Source organism: Centroberyx affinis, unplaced genomic scaffold (genome assembly GCF_046629955.1).
Source record: "Centroberyx affinis isolate AG114_WGS23_722 - 3 ecotype Tasmania unplaced genomic scaffold, CSIRO-AGI_Caff_v1 ptg000452l_1, whole genome shotgun sequence".
Taxonomy (NCBI): domain Eukaryota; kingdom Metazoa; phylum Chordata; class Actinopteri; order Beryciformes; family Berycidae; genus Centroberyx; species Centroberyx affinis.
In genome coordinates this window covers 1-19,505 of record NW_027279113.1, presented here as the reverse complement: position 1 = coordinate 19,505, position 19,505 = coordinate 1, and the positions used below count along the sequence as shown (strand labels likewise).

The 19,505-nt window shown below is 41.6% G+C and overlaps 1 protein-coding gene across 4 annotated transcripts; it reads right to left on the bottom strand.

Annotated features, from left to right (window-relative positions):
- Nucleotides 1–284: 284 nt before the first annotated feature.
- LOC139642288 (protein NLRC3-like) lies at nucleotides 285–11,365 on the bottom strand. Of its 4 annotated transcripts, none has more exons than XM_071517055.1 (6): nucleotides 11,162–11,365; nucleotides 8,839–8,958; nucleotides 5,930–6,135; nucleotides 4,038–5,895; nucleotides 2,427–2,600; nucleotides 285–462 (listed from the first exon to the last, which is right to left on the bottom strand). In XM_071517055.1, the coding sequence occupies exons 1-6, from the start codon at nucleotides 11,290–11,292 to the stop codon at nucleotides 285–287; spliced, it is 2,667 nt and encodes an 888-aa protein (XP_071373156.1). In that variant the 5' UTR covers nucleotides 11,293–11,365. The 4 variants fall into 4 exon arrangements, with proteins under 4 accessions (XP_071373156.1, XP_071373157.1, XP_071373159.1 ...); XM_071517056.1 differs by having other exon boundaries at nucleotides 4,038–5,844; nucleotides 5,942–6,135; XM_071517058.1 differs by having other exon boundaries at nucleotides 4,038–5,834; nucleotides 5,974–6,135.
- Nucleotides 11,366–19,505: the final 8,140 nt, after the last annotated feature.

The window sequence follows — 19,505 nt, the reverse complement described above, 5'->3', positions numbered from 1 at the left end:
TGAGGGGTTACATTAAGTGATTTAAGAGAATGTTTACTTGCCTTATTTCTTACTCAGTAAGTTCCTAAACAAATTGATATGTTGTGTTTTACAGTTAATACTGCTTAAATTTACTTGACCAATAGAGGTCGCTGTTGTCTGTAGTATGACATGATGTGCCATGCTGTTCCTACCTGTTGCTTTAAGGAAGTTATAAAGGTAGAGTGAACCTGTTACTCCAGTGTGTACTCCTCATTTTTCTTGTGGATACCTTACTACTGATTACAACAAATTATAAACTGATCTTACCTGAGAGTGTCCAGTCTACAGTGTGGACTCTCCAGTCCAGCAGAGAGCAGCTTCACTCCTGAATCCTGCAGCTTGTTGTTATTCAGGTCCAGCTCTCTCAGATGGGAGGGGTTGGACTTCAGAGCTGAGGCCAGAGAAGCACAGCAGCTCTCTGACAAGCTGCAGCCACTCAATCTGAATAAAGAATAAAGCATGTAGCTATCAAATAAAATATGCCTGAATGCGTTCAACAATTCATTGTTTCATAATCCACTTATATCTGTTCAGGTTCTAAATGTGTAGCTCAACATTGTTATTCCCTAATGGACTTGACCATTTTGTTAGTGTGGATCAGCATAATATCGGCCATATAGAGTCATTCCATCTGAAATCAGATAGGCTGTCACACGTACGTATGTCTCACAATTGGTCCATTTTCCTTGAACACATTCTTTAACGAACCGTATGGATAAATTTTTGGGCCCTGAATGCCAAGTAGTTTAAAATAAAAAAAGGTTTAGTTAAGGTCCAGAATGGATAAAAATGTTTTCTGGTATATCTTCATTGGTGGAAAATCACATGTGCATATTTGTTCAGCCTCAGAACCTTTACGTTTTACAGATATTTGTATGCATGTAATGTGTAGGAATTTGCATTATCTTTAGAAACTCCCCCATGATGAAATTACCATTTCAGTTATAAGCTCTGGTTTCATGTATATTTTAAGGCAGCAGGAGTCATCATCAGTAGGAGCCACAGTAGCTGTTTTAGGGCACAGGACGTTGCCCAAGAGCCTGAAAATGTTGCCCTACATCTCACTGATATTCAACAGGGAGGAAATATCTTCTGGAACCTACATGAAACGAGGATCCAGTTCCAGTCCGGCTACCGTAAAACTTCAATTAAAAGCCGAGTCCCAATTAAACGCAGAGTCCCTTTTACTGGCCGGGTGTGGCCGGTCTCAATTAGAAGCCGGTTGCCATTGACGCTGCGAAGCAGTTTTTTTTTTTTTTTTTACTTGCACTCAAACGTCAGTCACATTTGTTGATCGCCATGGCGGCACAGAGAAAAAAGTAGACTACGACCTGAAATTCAAGCTGTAAATTTGCTGAACAAAACTTAGGAGAAGCAGCAGCAAGACATTTCTCCATTGATCTTTTTTCGTCTTTCATCCTTTCTAAGGTAGGCTACTGGTATTTTGATATGGGTCTCTCTCTCTCTCTCTCTCTCTCTCTCTCTCTCTCTCTCTCTCTCTCTCTCTCTCTCTCTGCTCTCTGTGCTTTAGAACGTAACCACTGTGAAACAATCAGAAAATAATGTTTTATTTCTCTGATTCACCGGCTTTCTCGCTACCACCACTCCCTCTCTTCATTCACTTTCTAGCTCGCTCGACCACCGCTTCTCTCTCTCTCTCTCTCTCGCTCTCCCTCTCTCTCTCTCTCTCTCTCTCTCTCTAGGAGTGAGATCAAATGAATGATTCGTAATTGATATGTTATTCGATAGCCTAATTTCTGTACAAGTAATATTCATACTGGTTTAAATAAACAATTTGATAGTATTTCCCATCTTTGCTGAGCAAGAGTTTTGTGCGAAAGGAATTAAAGGCCTGTCCCATATAGACGCCTGTCCCAAATATAGGCCGGCTGAGTTCAGTGTTTGAAGCAAATAAAAGCCTGGGCTATTAATTGAAGTTTTACGGTATATAGGTTTCATACTGTCACCAAATCGTACAGTAATGTGGGAATAAGAATAACACACATCGGATCATAAATTAGACCTACTCATGTGATCAATCAATGGGCTATTATGGCTCACTATATGTATGCCTACCAGTGCGTAATGGCAGTGTGTAACGATACACTGGCTGTCAAAGCTCATCTAGAAAATTTTCATTGACTTTTTCATTTTAATTACAATAATAATAACACAATTTCTATTTAAATCAGGCCAAATGTACAAAGATATCACCATGTATTACCTACAGCTTGGTTTGTGAAGGTATAGGTGCAGAATAAAATTCATTTCTAAAATAAGCGGTGCCTGAAAACTCCTGTCTGATTTCAAATCAAACAACTCTATATTGACGTCCTCAAATTAAGTGTCACCATAATATTCATATAATATTGATGTCAGCACAGAAATAAAATATGTAGTCTGACCTGAGAGTCTCCAGTCTACAGTGTGTACTCTCCAGTCCAGCAGACAGCAGCTTCACTCCTGAATCCTGCAGCTTGTTGTTCCTCAGGTCCAGCTCTCTTAGATGGGAGGGGTTGGACTTCAGAGCTGAGGTCAGGACTTCACAGTGAGTCTCTGAGAGTTCACAGCCAGAAAGTCTGTGATCACAGATTTAATGTAAGATTAGTTATTATGAAAACAGAGTTGAGACTAAGCATACCAATCAAAACGTACACAACATACTACTACTACTACTGCTACGACTACTACTACTACTAATAATAATAATAATAATAATAACAATAATTTGTATTACAGAATTTGAAAAGTTTCAAAAAGTGCTGAACATGTAATATAAGTAGAAACCAAGCAGAAAAGAATACATACATGCAGTTACATGACAGCAATTCTGTAAAAACGGTTTAAAAAAAATGATTAAAAAAATTATAGAGATTTTAGCCTAAGCGTCACAGGCAGGTCATTTCAAATTCTGGTATAACAACACAGGATTAACATGACACTCCTGTAGATTAAAAAACAACAACAACTAATACTAACTGCAATGTAGACACTATCCACTGGAAAATACTGCTGTCTGTTGTGAGAAAATGTCAGTTTTCAAAACTTTTTAACCACAGCCTCTTAACTCCTGAAGCTCCTTGGCTGGTTTGTATTAAGCCACCTTCATCCCAAGGAAGATAACTATAAAAACAACACTTAACTGTAAAGTCAGAGCAATCATTACAGCTAAACAGAATAACTGTTCACTAACTAACATGAAAGCTATAAACACCCACAACAATCGTGGATTCAAGAATTCAAGAATATTTTTAACTTATCACAACTGAGTTGTAATCTTTGGAATAAACAGCTGTAACACCAGTGTAGGAGTCGTTACTGGAAAAAAGTAATGAATTACACATTACTTGTTACTTTTCTTAAAAGTAATGAATTACTTTACTTATTATTCCCTGAGAAAAATAATTAGTTACCCTACTCATTGTTTTTGCGTTGCACCCTAAAAGGATTGTGCTAGGCTTACTTGCATTCATTGGGCCAATAAATATTGTCGACCTAAGCCACATTACCAGCAGAAGTATCTAAATAATGACAGACACAAATCTTCTTAAGGTTTTTAGCCTACAGCATTAAATTCAGACTTTCCGGGATGTATTTCCCACCTTGTTGGCTCGTTCATGTGCGCTCTATTTTAATTCCAATATTTCCAACATGACTTGAAGGCAGGATAAGACAAGGGGAATCTTTCATAGATATTACACCAATAAAGAGGTTAAAGAGGCTAAAGAATGAAACACAGGTAAGAACCGATCTGTTAGACCGGAAACTGTAATGTGATTACTGAAACTGTAACAGTAATGCCTTACTTTACTCCGTTACAGGAAAAAGTCATATGATTACAGTAACACATCACTTTGTAACGTCTTACGCCCAACACTGTGCCACTGCTATGTAGAACAACACTTTTATAGTGTGTATGTTTGAGGAACTATATATCTTTATTGTAATTCTTATGGCGCCAGATGTGAAAGTCGCTCTACACTGTAGATAATCTTAATATTCACATCAGGACTAACCGAGCCTCTCTGCAGTTCCTCACAGCTGGGATCAGTCTGCTTCGTCCCTCATTTGATGTGTTGTATGCCTTCAGGTCCAACACATCCAGAACCTCCTCTGACATCTGCAGCATGTAGGCCAGAGCTGAGCAGTGGACCATAGAGAGTTTCTTCTTTGAATTGTTCTCTGACTTCAGGAACTCTTGGATCTCCTGATGTACTGAGTGGTCGTTCATCTCCATCAAACAGTGGAAGATGTTGATGCTTCTGTCAGGAGAAGTATTGGAGGTGTTCATCTTCTTCAGATTGCTGATGGCTCTCTGGATCCTGTCTGGACTGCTCTCTGTCTGACCCAGCAGGCCTCCTAAGAGACTCTGGCTGGACTCCAGTGAGAGACCATGAATGAAGCGGACAAAGAGGTCCAGGTGGCCATTTTTACTCTTCAGGGCTTTGGACATGGCTGTCTTCAGGAAGGCATCCAGTGATTGGTCACTGCTGTCATATTTAGCCCAGTCTTTTCCCAGGAATGTTTCCAGTACCTTCTGATCCCTGTTTGTGTAACAGTGGAACATGTAGACTGCAGCGAGAAACTCCTGAATGCTCAGATGAACAAAGCAGTAGACCGTCTTCTGGAAGAGCACACACTCTCTTTTGAAGATCTCTGTGCACACTCCTGAGTACACCAAGGCCTCTCTGACATCAAGACCACACTCCTCCAGGTCTTCTTGGTAGAACATGAGGTTGCCTTTCTCCAGATGTTCAAACGCCAGCCTCCCCAGCTTCAGAATAACTTCCCTATCAGTCTCCATCAGCTGCTGTTGACTCATCTCACATCTCACATCATACTTCTGCTTCTTCCTCTTTGTCTGAACCAGCAGGAAGTGTGAGTACATCTCAGTCAGGGTCTTGGGCAGCTCTTCTCTCTGGTCTGTAGTCAACATGTGCTCCAGAACTGTAGCAGTGATCCAACAGAAGACTGGGATGTGGCACATGATGTGGAGGCTCCTGGATGCCTTGATGTGTGAGATGATTCTGCTGGACAGCTCCTCATCAGTGGATCTCCTCCTGAAGTACTCCTCCTTCTGGGGGTCAGTGAACCCTTGTACTTCTGTTACCCTGTCAACACACGTAGAAGGGATCTGATTGGCTGCTGCAGGTCGGGAAGTAATCCAAAGGAGAGCCATGGGAAGCAGATTCCCCTTGATGAGGTTTGTCAATAGCACATCTACTGATGATATCTGTGTGACATCAGACACAACCTCATTGTTGTGGAAATCCAATAACAGTCTGCTTTCATCCAGGCCGTCAAAGATGAACACAACTTTACAGACAGTGAGCTTCTCTGCTGTGACCGTCTGTAATGTTGGATGGAAAACATGGAGCAGCATGAGAAGACTGTACTGCTCATCTTTGATCAAGTTCAGCTCCCGGAACGAAAGCAGAATCACAAGACTGACATCTTGATTTTCCAAGTCCTCTGCCCAGTCCAGAGTGAACTTCTGCACTGAGAAGGTTTTTCCAATGCCAGCAACGCCCTTCGTCAGAACTAGTCTGATGTGTGTCTTTTGGTCAGATAAGGGTTTAAAGATGTCGTGGCACTTGATTGGAGTGTCATGGAGGGTCTCCATCTTGGAGGCTGTCTCAAGCTGCCACACCTCATGTTGGGTATTGACCTCTTCACTCTGTCCCTCTGTGATGTAGAGTTCAGTGTAGATCCTATTGAGAGGGGTTCCAGTTCCTGCTTCAGCAATTCCTTCTATCACAATTTCACATCTGTTCCTCAGACTGATCTTATGGTCGTCTAAAACCTCCTGCAAACTGCCATCCGCTGGAAGAGAAGAAAGAATAAGCAAGTGTTTAACAAATATGCTATTGTTTCCTGGTTTTAGAAATGGTCACAACAGTAGACAGACTCCCAGTCTTACATTGTGCAATGCTGGTTTGACTGGGTGTCTGCAGTCCAGGTCTTGTTCTGGACCTTTTTCCACACTGGGGACAGGTGGAGTCTTCTGATGAACCAAACTGGTCCCAGTATGAGACTGGATCCCTCAGGACCTCCTGAAACAATGAGCAGCAGGACAGCTGCTGCTTCACAACACCTAGAGTCCTCTTCTTCTCTCTGTAGGGATGAAGGCAATTTATTATGACTGATTAAAAAACATGAAGATTTAACTAAAAAATCTAAAATAAAAGTTTGAACTATCATTTGTTGTAAACTAAATATCAAGATTTTGCCCATACTATCTACATAGATGTTCAGATAGCATCACACTGCCACAACATGTAAAGTTTATTTTCACATTTTCAGCTGTCACCATAGTTGTAGTTTCATCAGTCAACACTGCACACTCATCTACTCACCCATCATGGATAAATGTAACTGGCGATCATGAATGAATGTAATGCATTGTAGCAATTTTTCTGGCTTGCTCCATATGTAATTGTGATTAATGAATGCTCGGCTCAATACAAAAAACATGCAGTCCTATTATATCAATTTTAATGAAACTTGTTAAAGGAATAGTTCACCCAAAAATTTTAATTCAGTCATTATCTACTCACCCCCATGCCGATGGAAAGTCGGGTGAAGTTTCCTACTCCACAAAACAGTCCTGGAGCTTCACAGCAAAACAGCGTTGCAGCATTCTCCTAAACAACCGAAGTTGCTGGGGACTTGTTTTAAAAACAAAAAAAAACTACAAAAAAAAAAACATAAAATGGCTCCATACAGCTAGTCCGGAGTAATCCAAGTCTCCGGAAGCCCCGAGATCCCAAGTTGACTTGAAAAGACGTCATTTACACCGTCTTTTTAGCCAAAATCTTCACTGCAGCCGCTGAGCTCAAAGCCGCGTTCACATTAGCGCGCACCCCGTCTGAAGTGGGTGCACAAGCTCGACTCCGATATAGAAGAGGAACATAATTTCTTTGCTGAGCCTTATTTGTTTGAGCCAGAATATACAGACGAGGAACAGCCAGCAGCGGACTACAGAGAGAGGGCATTGGGAACCTGGTGGTGTAGTTGTAGGAAATGTAAACCAATGCCAACAGAAGAAGAGAGCCTTTGCTGCATTGAATGGGATTTGTTCATGCCACCGCTGGAGGATCTTGATATCTCATGGACTATGTATTTTGCTACATTGCACCATACGTTTTTATATTGTTATATAGTATTACGTCTTGGACTGGTTCAGTACTAGTGAACTTTGAGCTCGTGCACCTACTTCAGACAGGGTGCGCACTAACGTGAACGCAGCTTTGAGCTCAGCGGCTACAGTGAAGATTTCGGCTAAAAAAAAGGGTGTAAATGACGTCTTTTCAAGTCAACTTGGGATCTCGGGGCTTCCGGAGATGTGGATTATGCCGGACGAGCTGTATGGAGCCATTTTATGTTTTTGTTCGGTTGGTTTTTTTTACGTTCTAAAACAAGTCCCCAGCAACTTTGGTTGTTTAGGAGAATGCTGCAACGCTGTTTTGCTGTGAAGCTCCAGGACTGTTTTGTGGACTAAGAAACTTCACCTGACTTTCCATCGGCATCGCCAGTCATACCACTTCTAAGACCTATGACATTAGACAGTGCCTCACATGCACATCTGCTGGAGTCATATACCTTCTCTCATGTGCTGCAATACATAGGAAAAACAAACAGGCCTGTAAAGACACGCATCATAGAACACAAAAGTGCTATACAGAGAATTGATGTTAAATCATCCGTTGCTAGACATTTTCATGAAGCCAGTCATCCTGTCTCAACACTCTCATTTTGTGTCATTCAACAGATTTCTAAAACACATAGAGGGGGTGATGTTGATCAGAGACTGCTTAAATCTGAATGTAAATGGATTTTCTATATGAAGACACTACATCCAGAGGGTCTTAATGAAGAGTTGTCTCTCTCATGCTTTCTGTAACCCCTTGACTATCTCTCTCTCTCTCCCCAGGGCCTTATTCTGTGGCTGTGCCCTCCATCCTTGTGGATTTGTCATAGATTATTTTGTATATTTGTATAGCTGCCTATGTAATATGTATTCATGGAGTAAGTCTTGTATGTGAATTGTATCTGACATTCTTCTATAAGCCAACCTATTTCTTCTTAGTAGATAGTATAACAATGTTTGATCTATTCTTAATCTATGATTATCTGGATATATATTTTTGTATGGGTTGTGTTTATTTCCTTCATATTGTGGTCTCTTGGCTGCAGCCACTAACCACTAACCACAGGCTAGCAGGATGAGGGAACTTGAGCAACTGTGGGGGAGGAGGGCGGGACTAAGGGTGCAGTCACAACTATAGCTGGTTTTCTGTGCTCCGAACCATAGTGGAAGTTTACTTTGTTGGATTTTAGTATCTACAAATCATTTCTTCTCCAGAGTTGTACTAGAAAAACATATACAAGACAAAAATATGATAAAATATTGTTAATAAAGTTTACAGCTTCTATTATATTCATTCAGAATCTTTATTGTGAATTTAAATTTAGATCACAGGTGTGTGAATATTTTCTTTGAGTGTAAATTCCAACATGGAAGTTGCAAAGTATTTAGCTGAAAAAACATATTTATAGTTTCTGGCTAACATAATCCAGATGAAGATCCATTTTGGTTGAACAGCTGTATTGCAGAGCCGTGAGCAGTTATTTTTCTCTTTCCAGTGTCTTTCCTTCATATCCTCACTAAAAGCTTTGCTTCATGAATACAATCCTCTCATAGTGTGTAATGCAACAGTGAAGGGAAACAATTCTAAATGACAAAACATCATTTTTCCTTCATCATTATTAATCAAGTTTTATCAGGTAGGCTTACAGTATAACCAGTCCTCTTACTTTGTGTCTGAGGGTCCAGGTTCATTACTGAAGTTTAGAGGAGACGCTCTAGACCAGTCACTCTTCATAGACAGACAGCTGGGTACCGGAGACTCTGCTCTCTGTCTGTGGTACTGACCTCTGGAAACAGAAACGTTTTATACATATCATTAGTTCTAAGACAGACAACAATGCATGTGACGTTGCATATTGTCACTTTTTCTGTCCATCTCGTTCCTCCATCTGGAGTTTTCGCTAAGGTGAACAGCTGGTTATGTTCATATCCTAATCTGCACTTTCACAATCTGCTCTGTGCCAGACTTTTGTTTGTACTGATCACCTCTGTCCCAAAGGTTCTGGCTGATCGTGTCGGGTCCAGCACTCTGTACGGACTCTGCAGAGTCAGTCAGTCAGGCTTTCATCAAGACCGCTAACAGTGACTCAAAAGTGATTCAAAAGAAAAAGACAGATTTTAACTGTTTCTTAAGGATGTGACTGCACTGCTCCATGTTGTTTGCTTTGTAAATACAACATCCAGGTTACTGCGTCTGGTGACCTTTGACCTGTTCAGTTTGAAAAAGCCTAAAGAAATCTAAGGTGTTTACATGCCTCAATAGATGGAAAGATTGAGCAGAAATCTAGCTGTGTTAACCAGGTTCTGCTTACTCTAATTATGAACTTAGTCTGATCAAGAGAATCAGATGAAGGCCTTAACATGACACTTTCAGTTTTAGTATTGCCTTAACTGGGCTAAGATCCAATTATTAGTAGCAGTTCAGTGGGTTAATCAGTGATTCCAGTAGTGAGAAGGTTTCAAGGAGGGACCACATGAAGAAATTAAGTAGAATTACAGTTGAAATTAAAGGAATAGTTCACCCAAAAATGAAAATTCAGTCATTATCTACTCACCCCCATGCCGATGGAAAGTCGGGTGAAGTTTCTTAGTCTACAAAACAGTCCTGGAGCTTCACAGCAAAAAAGCGTTGCAGCATTCTCCTAAACAACCGAAGTTGCTGGGGACTTGTCTTAAAACGTAAAAAAACAACCGAAAAAAAACATAAAATGGCTCCATACAGCTCGTCTGGCATAATCCAAGTCTCCGGAAGCCCCAAGATCCCAAATTGACTTGAAAAGACGTCATTTAGGCACTTGTTGCTGCAACTTCAGCAGAGCTGTCTCTGTTGTGTGTGACGCTAGCTTCTGGGTAGCAGTGTAAACACAGAGGTATGGAGAGATCGCGTGTTCTCGTAGATCTCGTCTAGCGGCACATGTACGTGCCTTTGAGCTTGTGCACCCATTTCAGACGAGGTGCGCGCTAACGTGAACACAGCTTTGAGCTCAGCTGCTACAGTGAAGATTTCGGCTAAAAAAAGGGTGACGTCTTCTCAAGTCAACTTGGGATCTCAGGGCTTCCGGAGACTTGGATTAGCAAGCTGTAACGAGCTGTATGGAGCCATTTTATGTTTTTTTTCAGTTGTTTTTTTTTACGTTTTAAGACAAGTCCCCAGCAACCTCGGTTGTTTAGGAGAATGCTGCAACGCTGTTTTGCTGTGAAGCTCCAGGACTGTTTTGAGGACTAAGAAACTTCACCTGACTTTCCATCGGCATGGGGGTGAGTAGATAATGACTGAATTTTCATTTTTGGGTGAACTATTCCTTTAAGTGAGTTTTATTTGATTCATTAAATGGCTGTAACAGCAGATGGGTTTTCTATGGAGCCTGGGAGTGGCCATCGGGAGAAAAATAATTCATGTCGTGGTCACAATTTACTGTGACTTGAGCACAATATGCAATTTGAACCCTAGCTTTGTTGTATTCATTCATTCTCTCCATTTGGTTAATATGAGCCCTCATTTTGGTTTATTCGTGCGTTCGTTCCCTCAATTTTGACGTGCGCTCGACATGTAAAATGTGCGCACAAGTTACCAAAATATGCCGTTGAAATAGTGAAATGGTGCTCTGGATATATAAAAGGTGTGCAAGTCACAAGCTTCTAAAGAGTCAGAGCACATCATTTCATTTGAAATGTGGCGTTGCCCTGGCTGTGTTGACAGTGAATCAAAAGAAAAGGCAACATGTTTTCAGAGGTGGTTGAACTCAACGGCTCGGCTTGTTGGAATAACTGATGTGCCGTTTTAATTGTGGGAACATAATTATTTTGTGCGCACAAATTCTGAATTAGTAGGAACAAAAAAAAATGTATCTCATGCGCACGTTGTATATCTTGATCTCCATAAAACGTTTTTTCTCTCCCTATGGCCACTCCTGGGCTCCATAGTTTTCAGTACAATAGTGTAGGTTATCAAATAACATTTCCTCATTACAGTTTAACCAGTCCTCTTACTTTGTGTCTGAGGGTCCAGGTTCATTACTGAAGTTTAGAGGAGACTCTTTAGAACAGTCACTCTTCATAGACAGACAGCTGGGTACTGGAGACTCTGCTCTGCCCTCCTCTTCCTCCACACAAACACTCATCTTCTGGACTTCAGTCTGAGAGGTAAACCAGTAACACTGGAGACACACACACACACACACACACACACACACACACACAGATATCCAGTTAGTATCACCTTGTTTTCTTTAAATATGTCTAATTAAAACAGTGTGTATTAAACAGCCAATCAGGACTTTGTATCCACAGACGAATCAGTGATAAACTGTTCAGTTCATTCTGACTCTTATTCCCTCTACAGTCCACAGGGTGGCAACTGACTCAGAGACTTTTACAGTAAAATAATAATAATGTTCTAATAACACCAACTCAGACTTTTACAGTAAAATAATAATAATAATGTTGTAATAACACCAACTCAGACTTTTACAGTAAAATAATAATAATAATATTGTAATAACACTCACCCTGCCTCTGTCTTCCTGTTTCCCTCCTTCTGCTCTGTGTCTCAAAATGGAGTCTGAACTAACTTGCTTCACACTTTCACTTCCACTGTTCCTTCCTCTTGTCATGTACTTGGATCATCTGGTCAGTGTTGCTCCTCCCTGCTCCATTTCCTGTAAATGTCTTCTGATTAGGCTGAAGTCACATCTGTGTGTGTGTGTGTGTGTGTGTGTGTGTGTGTGTGTGTGTGTGTGTGTGTGTGTTTGTTTGTGTGTGTACTTTTTGTTGAGATTTGTTTATGAGAAACTCTCTTGTATTGAATAGCTCTGATTGAAAGGAGGTTTGTGAAAAATGTGGGGTGGGGAAATTTTACAAGATACTTCATTTCTGAGTATGTTGTTTTCAATACAAGAGTATATTTTTCAAGTTATTATAGTATATATGGTCCGATGAAGACTATAGTTGAAACACATTGGCATAGCCCATATATTAAAGGCTTTTTAATCTTTTCAACAAAGAAGTGTGGCTTGGACTGTTCTTTTGGGGAGATCAGCCTTCTTAACCACAAACAATGAGCTTCATTCCCCTTTTTTGCCTGTTGATGTGTAAACCTTGACTCAGAGACGGATCGGCCCTCTGGAAGTTCTGGAAAAGTCCAGAACGGCCGCTTGTTCCAGGACAGCCGCCAGACCGGTGGCCATGTTTTATATGGAGTTATATTGACAGTCGCCACAGAGGGCGCTAATGTAGCCATTTGGTTCCTGAGCCTCATAACACCCGAAGAAGAAGTAAGCGACCGGAAGTCAGATCGTGAGCTACAGTCAGACAGCTAACATACAGAAAAAGGTATGCATGCATATATAAAAAAGTCCAACTTATTTTGCATGTCATTCTCATGATTTTGGATGTTATGTGTTTACAGGACAGTTGCAACCTGTTATCCTTGCCTCTCATAAAATTTGACATGGCGAAACAGCCACGCGAGCAGGGCATCTATCCGTTGCACTGGTGGACTTGGGGGGGCTGGTGCCCCCATGGTTGAAAAAGTGTCGCTAAAGTGCCCTCTAGAGTTGTGAAAACGAGAGGAAGTGACCTATTGGCTGCCCTTCACATGGGAAAAAAATGATTGAGTGCCCTCTAGGGTGCCCCTTCATGCAATAAATTATGATGATGTGCCCTCTAGAGCATATAAGGTGCTCTTACAATGGTCTAAACTTGACATTCCCTATGGGTGCCCTTCCAATGGAAAAGGGTGCCGTTATGAAGTGCCCTCTATGCCACCCCTACATGACAGTGTCCCAGAGGGTGCCCATTCCAGTAGAGAAAATGGGATGTAGTGCTGTATAGGGTACTCCTACAGGTGGGAAAACATGATGAAGTGCCCAATTAGGTGCTCCTCTAATGGAGAAGTGCCCCTCCAGTGGATAAAATGTGATGCAGTGCTGTAAAGGATGTCCCTACATGCGTGAGAATGTGGGGAAGTTTCCTAATGGATGCCCCTCCAGTGGAGAAAATGTGATGTGGTGCCATATAGGTGCCCTTACAATGGGATAAACTTGAGGTTCCCTACAAGTGCCCTCTTAGATGCCCTTCCAAGTGACAAAACATGATGAAGTGCCCTTGCAATGGAGAGAAAAAAATCCCAGTGAAGAAAATGAGATGCAGTGCCCTACAGTCTCCCCTACAATGTGCCCTCTCTAGGGCAGGCTTTCCCAAAGTGGGTGCCGTGACGACAGTCTAGGGGTGCCGCCAAATACTTTGATAAGATTTTGAATTTACCTCTCAAACCCTGCTGACATTCAAAACACATTGGGCCTCATTCACTAATATGTGCGTAGAATTGTTCTTACTTTGCGCACAAAATAAGTGCGCATGCAAAATTACCGTCGGATTCATGACACGTGCACACCGGCCAATTTTGTTCCTACCACCGTGCGTATGTTAGTGAATCAGAATCATTCTAAATTGACAGGCGCATGCCCGCTATTTGCAATCAGCATACTGCCACGCCCCCATTTCTCTATATGAGGAAATACGTTTGCCTAGAGGTGTATCATGAAGAAAGCGTCCATAAGTGGGATACTTCCAAGAAATGAGGGTGAAAGTGATGACATCCAGCAAGGACTTTCACCCAGAAGTAATTTATTTCATAATTAAGCGCAATGAAAACCTAGTGAAACTAATTTCCTACAGATGACATCAGGCCTTAAAGCGATCGTCAGGGGGGATTCCCCAGCCATTTTAGTCCAGCCAGACTGAATCCCTATGGAGGGTGCAGTGGCTCTTCGTCGCCCTCTGGTGGCCGCATCGAAGCACTGACACCAATGAGCCATATATCATTCTCTTCGTCTGCCTCAGGCGAAACTGGGGATACCTCATACAGCACTGAGGACCCTTGCATTCTCTATTAATCTGCCTGAATAGCATGGATCTCTTCAGACATATATGAATATTGATTCCTAATCATTGTGTTCATTACTATTTCAATGTTTTTGGGAGATGTATGTTATTTGTAACATGGCTATATGGAAATGAGTAGTGTTTTGAAGTAAAACTCCCAGTAAACAGGCATAATGTAAATTGTAAACTTGACCAAAACCTGGAGACCGCCTGAGTATATTTTTAGGAATTGTACATAAATGTTGTATTTTGGTGTATTTCCATCAAATTTACAGTTACAGTTGTAGTCAAAGACTATGAGAAGACATTCAGTTGCATTATTATCCATGGGATCTTGGTTATAATGGTGATATTGCCTTAAAATTTAGAATTATATACTAGGCGAGGATGAAAATCTTACTTTTTCCTTTATTGCATCTCCATTTACTCTGGAATGGTAACAGATATAGGTTTACTTACACTGAATTAATATTCCTTAGCTTCTTACCTATCAAAGGAGACCAGAAATATGCATATAGGCCTTATGGTTGAGGAGCTATTCCTGATTCATTTGGGGTATATTATTTTAGGCGTTTTTTCCTAGGGATAGGGCTAGGGCTTAACAACCTGTTTAGCCCGACGGACCCGGTACCGGGTCCACCCCACCCCCCTCAGTTATGAAAAATCGCATAGAAGATGGTCTATTAATAGAAGATATGAATGTTATACTGTTTTGAAAACATGGGGTCTTCAGCTTTCAGAATCTGTAAACCAACTGTATGTTGACCAAACTATGTCTTATTACTAAGTATTTTAACAATTAAGTCTTACAAATATAAACTTCGTAAATATAAGAGCAAGTTGTGATCAAAAGATCGGGGATAATTTTCTCTTCAGTCTACAATAACATGCTTGGTATCGCTGGAAACTAGAAATTCCGAGCTTTCCAATGACAGTGAACGCACCATGAAAATGGAACGACACAGTCCGCCATTTCCGGGGAAAAGTAGCAGTCAAACTTCACATTTTACAGTCATACTGACAAAAATCTATGTTCTTGCCAAAATATTTCACTAAGGCTTATGTTATTTTCGCCAAAAACGGCACATTTTAGTTACTTACGTTTCTGCCGTAACTTGGGACCAAACGGGAGTTAACTCACAATGCCAAAACCAAGATCGCCAGTAAAATGGACAGTTTTCTTTGTTTATGTGACATGGAGGTGTTAACGCAGGTCGGGGACTGTACAGTTGCCGAGGCGCATAGAGATCCATGGCGCACAGGAGGCGAGGCACACAGATCCATCTCTCCTGGGAAGAAAACACAGTGTCGGGTGGGCAGATGCACTCAGAATAAGTCGTGGAACAACTGTGTGATGTCCAAACGATTTGTGTGTAGTACCTGCTCACACAAACCACCGAAGTTGTGCGCTGACTGCGGGACTGAACGGTAAGAAAGGAAAGGCCACCCGTGCGTAAAACTAAAAAAAAAATAGTGTAGAAAAAAATGCCACAAATGGAAAAGCATGTTACCATATTTGGAGCGGCAGCACTGCGAACACTGGACATGTCACATTATATGGTTTTGTTTTTAATCTTTGAATCAGTTCAATTGTGCAATTTTACCTTTATTTACAAAAACACTGCATGCGTAAAAGCACATTGGAAATATTTGGAGAGGGGAGCACTGAACAGGCACATTCACCATCGTTTTTGACAAGAAGGTGACAAGAGGGGCGTATTTATAGTCATTTGCATAGTTAATTCTGGGAGGAGACAAGGCTCTGAAGCTGCGCTCTCTCCTGAAGGCATGGGCTGCAATATCTTCCAGCAAGGCTATAGATATGCCATCTTAACACTTGCTTGGAGGTAAATCAGAATCTTTTATATACCCTGCATGCCTTTTAATAGGCTACCAATTAACCAGTTGGCTACCAATTAACCAGTTGGCTACCAATTAACATTGGCTACATATGCGCAATTTCATGGCACTAGAAATTGGTGTCAGTCAATAAAAGTCAATAAAAGTCAATAAAAACAATGAAAACCAAAACTGTTACATTTCAATATGGACATTCTCATACTCCATTGTAAGCTAGGACTGGGACACTCAGTGTTTATAGTTGAATATTTTAATTATGACAATAATTGACGAGGATGAAAGGGCATCAATTTCATGGTTATTTAATACATTTGGCCAATGCATTAATAAATTAACGGTTTTAAATATTGTTGTCTATTAAAGCTTTTTTGAATGAATGCGGTTTTAATATGCTATGCATTTAGTTAAAAGGTGTGTGTTTACATTTTCTAAGACAGCCGGGCCTTCATCATTTGTGCGTACGCATGGTCTGAGTACAAACAAATTCAGGTAAGAAAATAATGATGAATCCCAGATTTGTGCATAAAACGTTCGTACGCACGGTTTAAGCACAGATTTGTGCGTACCCACTGTTTGTGAATGAGGCCCATTGTCATGGCTGACACATTGTCATGCATATAGCTTGGCTTATTGGTACTGTGAATAATTGCTTTTGCTTCACTAACTTAGGGTGGGGGTGTTACATTCCCCCCTTCTTTTCTCCTGTTCCCTTTGAGGGGAGGGGTGTTTCTATGTTGTGCATTCCTTTCTAGGCCAGGGGCACGTTCAATCTAAATACGGTGTGCACCGTTTTTCTACGGTTTCCGGGTTGAACGTCATGTTTCCTCGAAACGGTGTGAAACGGTGTGCAACGGGCTTTGAGGTACGTTGTCTCTCATTTGGTGGGTGTGTCAAAGGTGTTACCCAATCAGCAGCGACGTGTATATAAACCCTGCCGTATTAAAAAGGCAGTGCGCACAATGGATCCGACAAAAGTCCTTTACAAATGCGTCCGCTGCAGCTCGGTGTCTGCAACAACTGAACTAATTAGAAGACATGTTTGTATCTTTTGCTATTGTATGAACCATTGTGGAGTGACACTTTCATAAACTTTTCTACTCCACTCTACTCCTCTAATATATAATGGTAAATATTACAATATCATATCACAGCAACAGTGATCAGCAATAATGATAGTCCTCATAATAAAATAATTAGTTCATATAGATCCTAACGCAGTCTCAAAGGTAAGAAGTGGATTATCCTTCACCTGAAATGTTTGCCTTGTTATCCTGAAATGCAAATGAGGCAAATGCTGGATCACTATAATTAGGAAGCACAGTTTCTGGATGGCAAGGGCACTGTAACATTGAGCGTATTTTGTAGTATTAAACACATATTTAAAGAACGCAAAGAATGGCCTCCTCAGCTGCCGTAGTTACAACGCTTGCGTAACACAACAGGGTGTTCAACACACCACCGTTTCTGTTTAAATAAACGTTTTGCTATGCTTTCCGCTCAAAACGCCATTATTTCCTATGGAAGGGACTCCACAGCGGATCGCAGATTTTTCTGCTGCGGATGGTCACGCAAAGAGTTGAAAATAGTTCAACTTGAGCGGATAAGATCTGCGCAGAATGCATCACTACAGTCCAGCGCTTCTTTCGGAGCGCGGATTCAGGCGGAAAGCGCTCCGCAGTGTGAACGCAGTTGACAACACAACCACGACAGATAAAAAGGTAAGGAAAGAAGTGTAGTGTGAAGTGAAGGAAGTATGGAAGTGACAAGACAGTAAGCCCACATTCAAACATCACTGTTTGATATGAAGGATTTGTGTTTTTTCTTGTACACTAATTCAATTTGAGAGAACCTGCTGTTAAAAGTGGGGAAATCTAAGTTGTTGCACTGTTCCTAAGTTCAATTTAAAAAAATCGAAGTTAATTTTACTTTAAATGTGAAAATATATTCAAGAATGATTACAAAAGTATGTCAGAAAGCACTTAATGAAAGCAATCTATAGGCTACTATCAAATCTTTTTAGAAGTTGATTTTATTTATTATTTTCAGTACAACAAACTGAACAACTGAGAGTTGATATAAACATCGAACAAAAAGTTCGGAAATTTGTGTTTGGTAGATTATTTCTCTGTTGTAACAATGCTTCTTGGCAATACATTTTATACCGTTGGAAAGCCTGTTTATTTCCCTTTTAAATGGTGCCCCATTTGTAAGGAACATGCATTTGTGGGATGAGCAGCACAGCTGAGTATGTGGGTTGCGCTCATGAAAAATTTGCCAAATCTTCTCTGCCAATGCCAAACAGCTTATTCTGCTGTTGCTATTGACTCTTGTTTTGAGCTTCCGGTACCCCCAGGTGCTGACAATCAGGTACCTGATTGGCACCTGATTGGCAGCACCTGTGAGCATGGGCCCTGCTACAGTGGTCAATTGGTGTCTGCTCCAAGAATCGGCATGCCACGTTTGTCTGATCTCGATAAGGCCTGTGCGATAGGGCAACTTCAAGCTGGTGTTCCACAAAAGCAAGTTGCGGCATTATTTGGAGTGAGCCATAGTACCATCTCCAAACTGAAGGCCAAGTTCCATGAAACGGGGGATGTCAGAGACAGACCGCCAAGTGGGCGTCCCAAGAAGATGACACCCCAAGAAGACCGGTTCCTCACCCTTTCAGCACTAAGGAACCGTAGGCTGTCTTCTACAGATTTGCAGTCAAGGTTTGCAGGACGATATGGCACACGGTTCTCGGCCCAGACAATCCGGAACAGACTGAACGCAGCCAATCTCCGGGCTCATGGGGCTGCCAGGAGGCCTGCCATGACTGCCCTTCACCGTCAGGCCCGTTTGCGCTGGTGTCGGCAACACCTGCACTGGAACTTGAACATGTGGAGGAACGTTATGTTCAGCGATGAGTCCAGATTCTGCCTACGGAAGTTGGATCGTAGGGTCAAAGTGTGAAGAAGACGGGGAGAACGCTATGCTGATCGCTGCACCGATAGAGTAACACCTTTTGGTGGAGGCAGTGTGATGGTGTGGGGCGGCATCTCCATCACTGGAAAAACGAGGCTTGTCATCATTGGAGGCGATCTCAATGCAGAGAGATATCGAGATGAGATTCTGCAACCGGTGGCGATCCCATATCTCCACAGTCTGGGACCGAACTCCATCCTCCAAGATGACAACGCTCGCCCCCACAGAGCGGGGTTTATCAGAGACTACCTCCAGAATTTGGGAGTAGAGAGAATGGAATGGCCTGCCAACAGTCCTGACCTCAACCCAATTGAACACTTATGGGATCAGCTTGGGCGTGCTGTTCGTGCTAGAGTGACCGACACAACCACGTTGGCTGACTTGTGACAAATCCTGGTTGAGGAGTGGAATGCCATCCCACAGCAGTGTGTGACCAGGCTGGTGACCAGCATGAGGAGGAGGTGCCAGGCTGTTGTGGCTGTGTATGGTTCTTCCACACGCTACTGAGGCTCCTGACTGTTTGTTAAATGAATAAATTGTAAAATTGCCAATATGTCTTGTTTCTTCCTTGTTACTGATAGACTTCAATCATCCAATCCACCAAACAACACCAAACAAGAGTCAA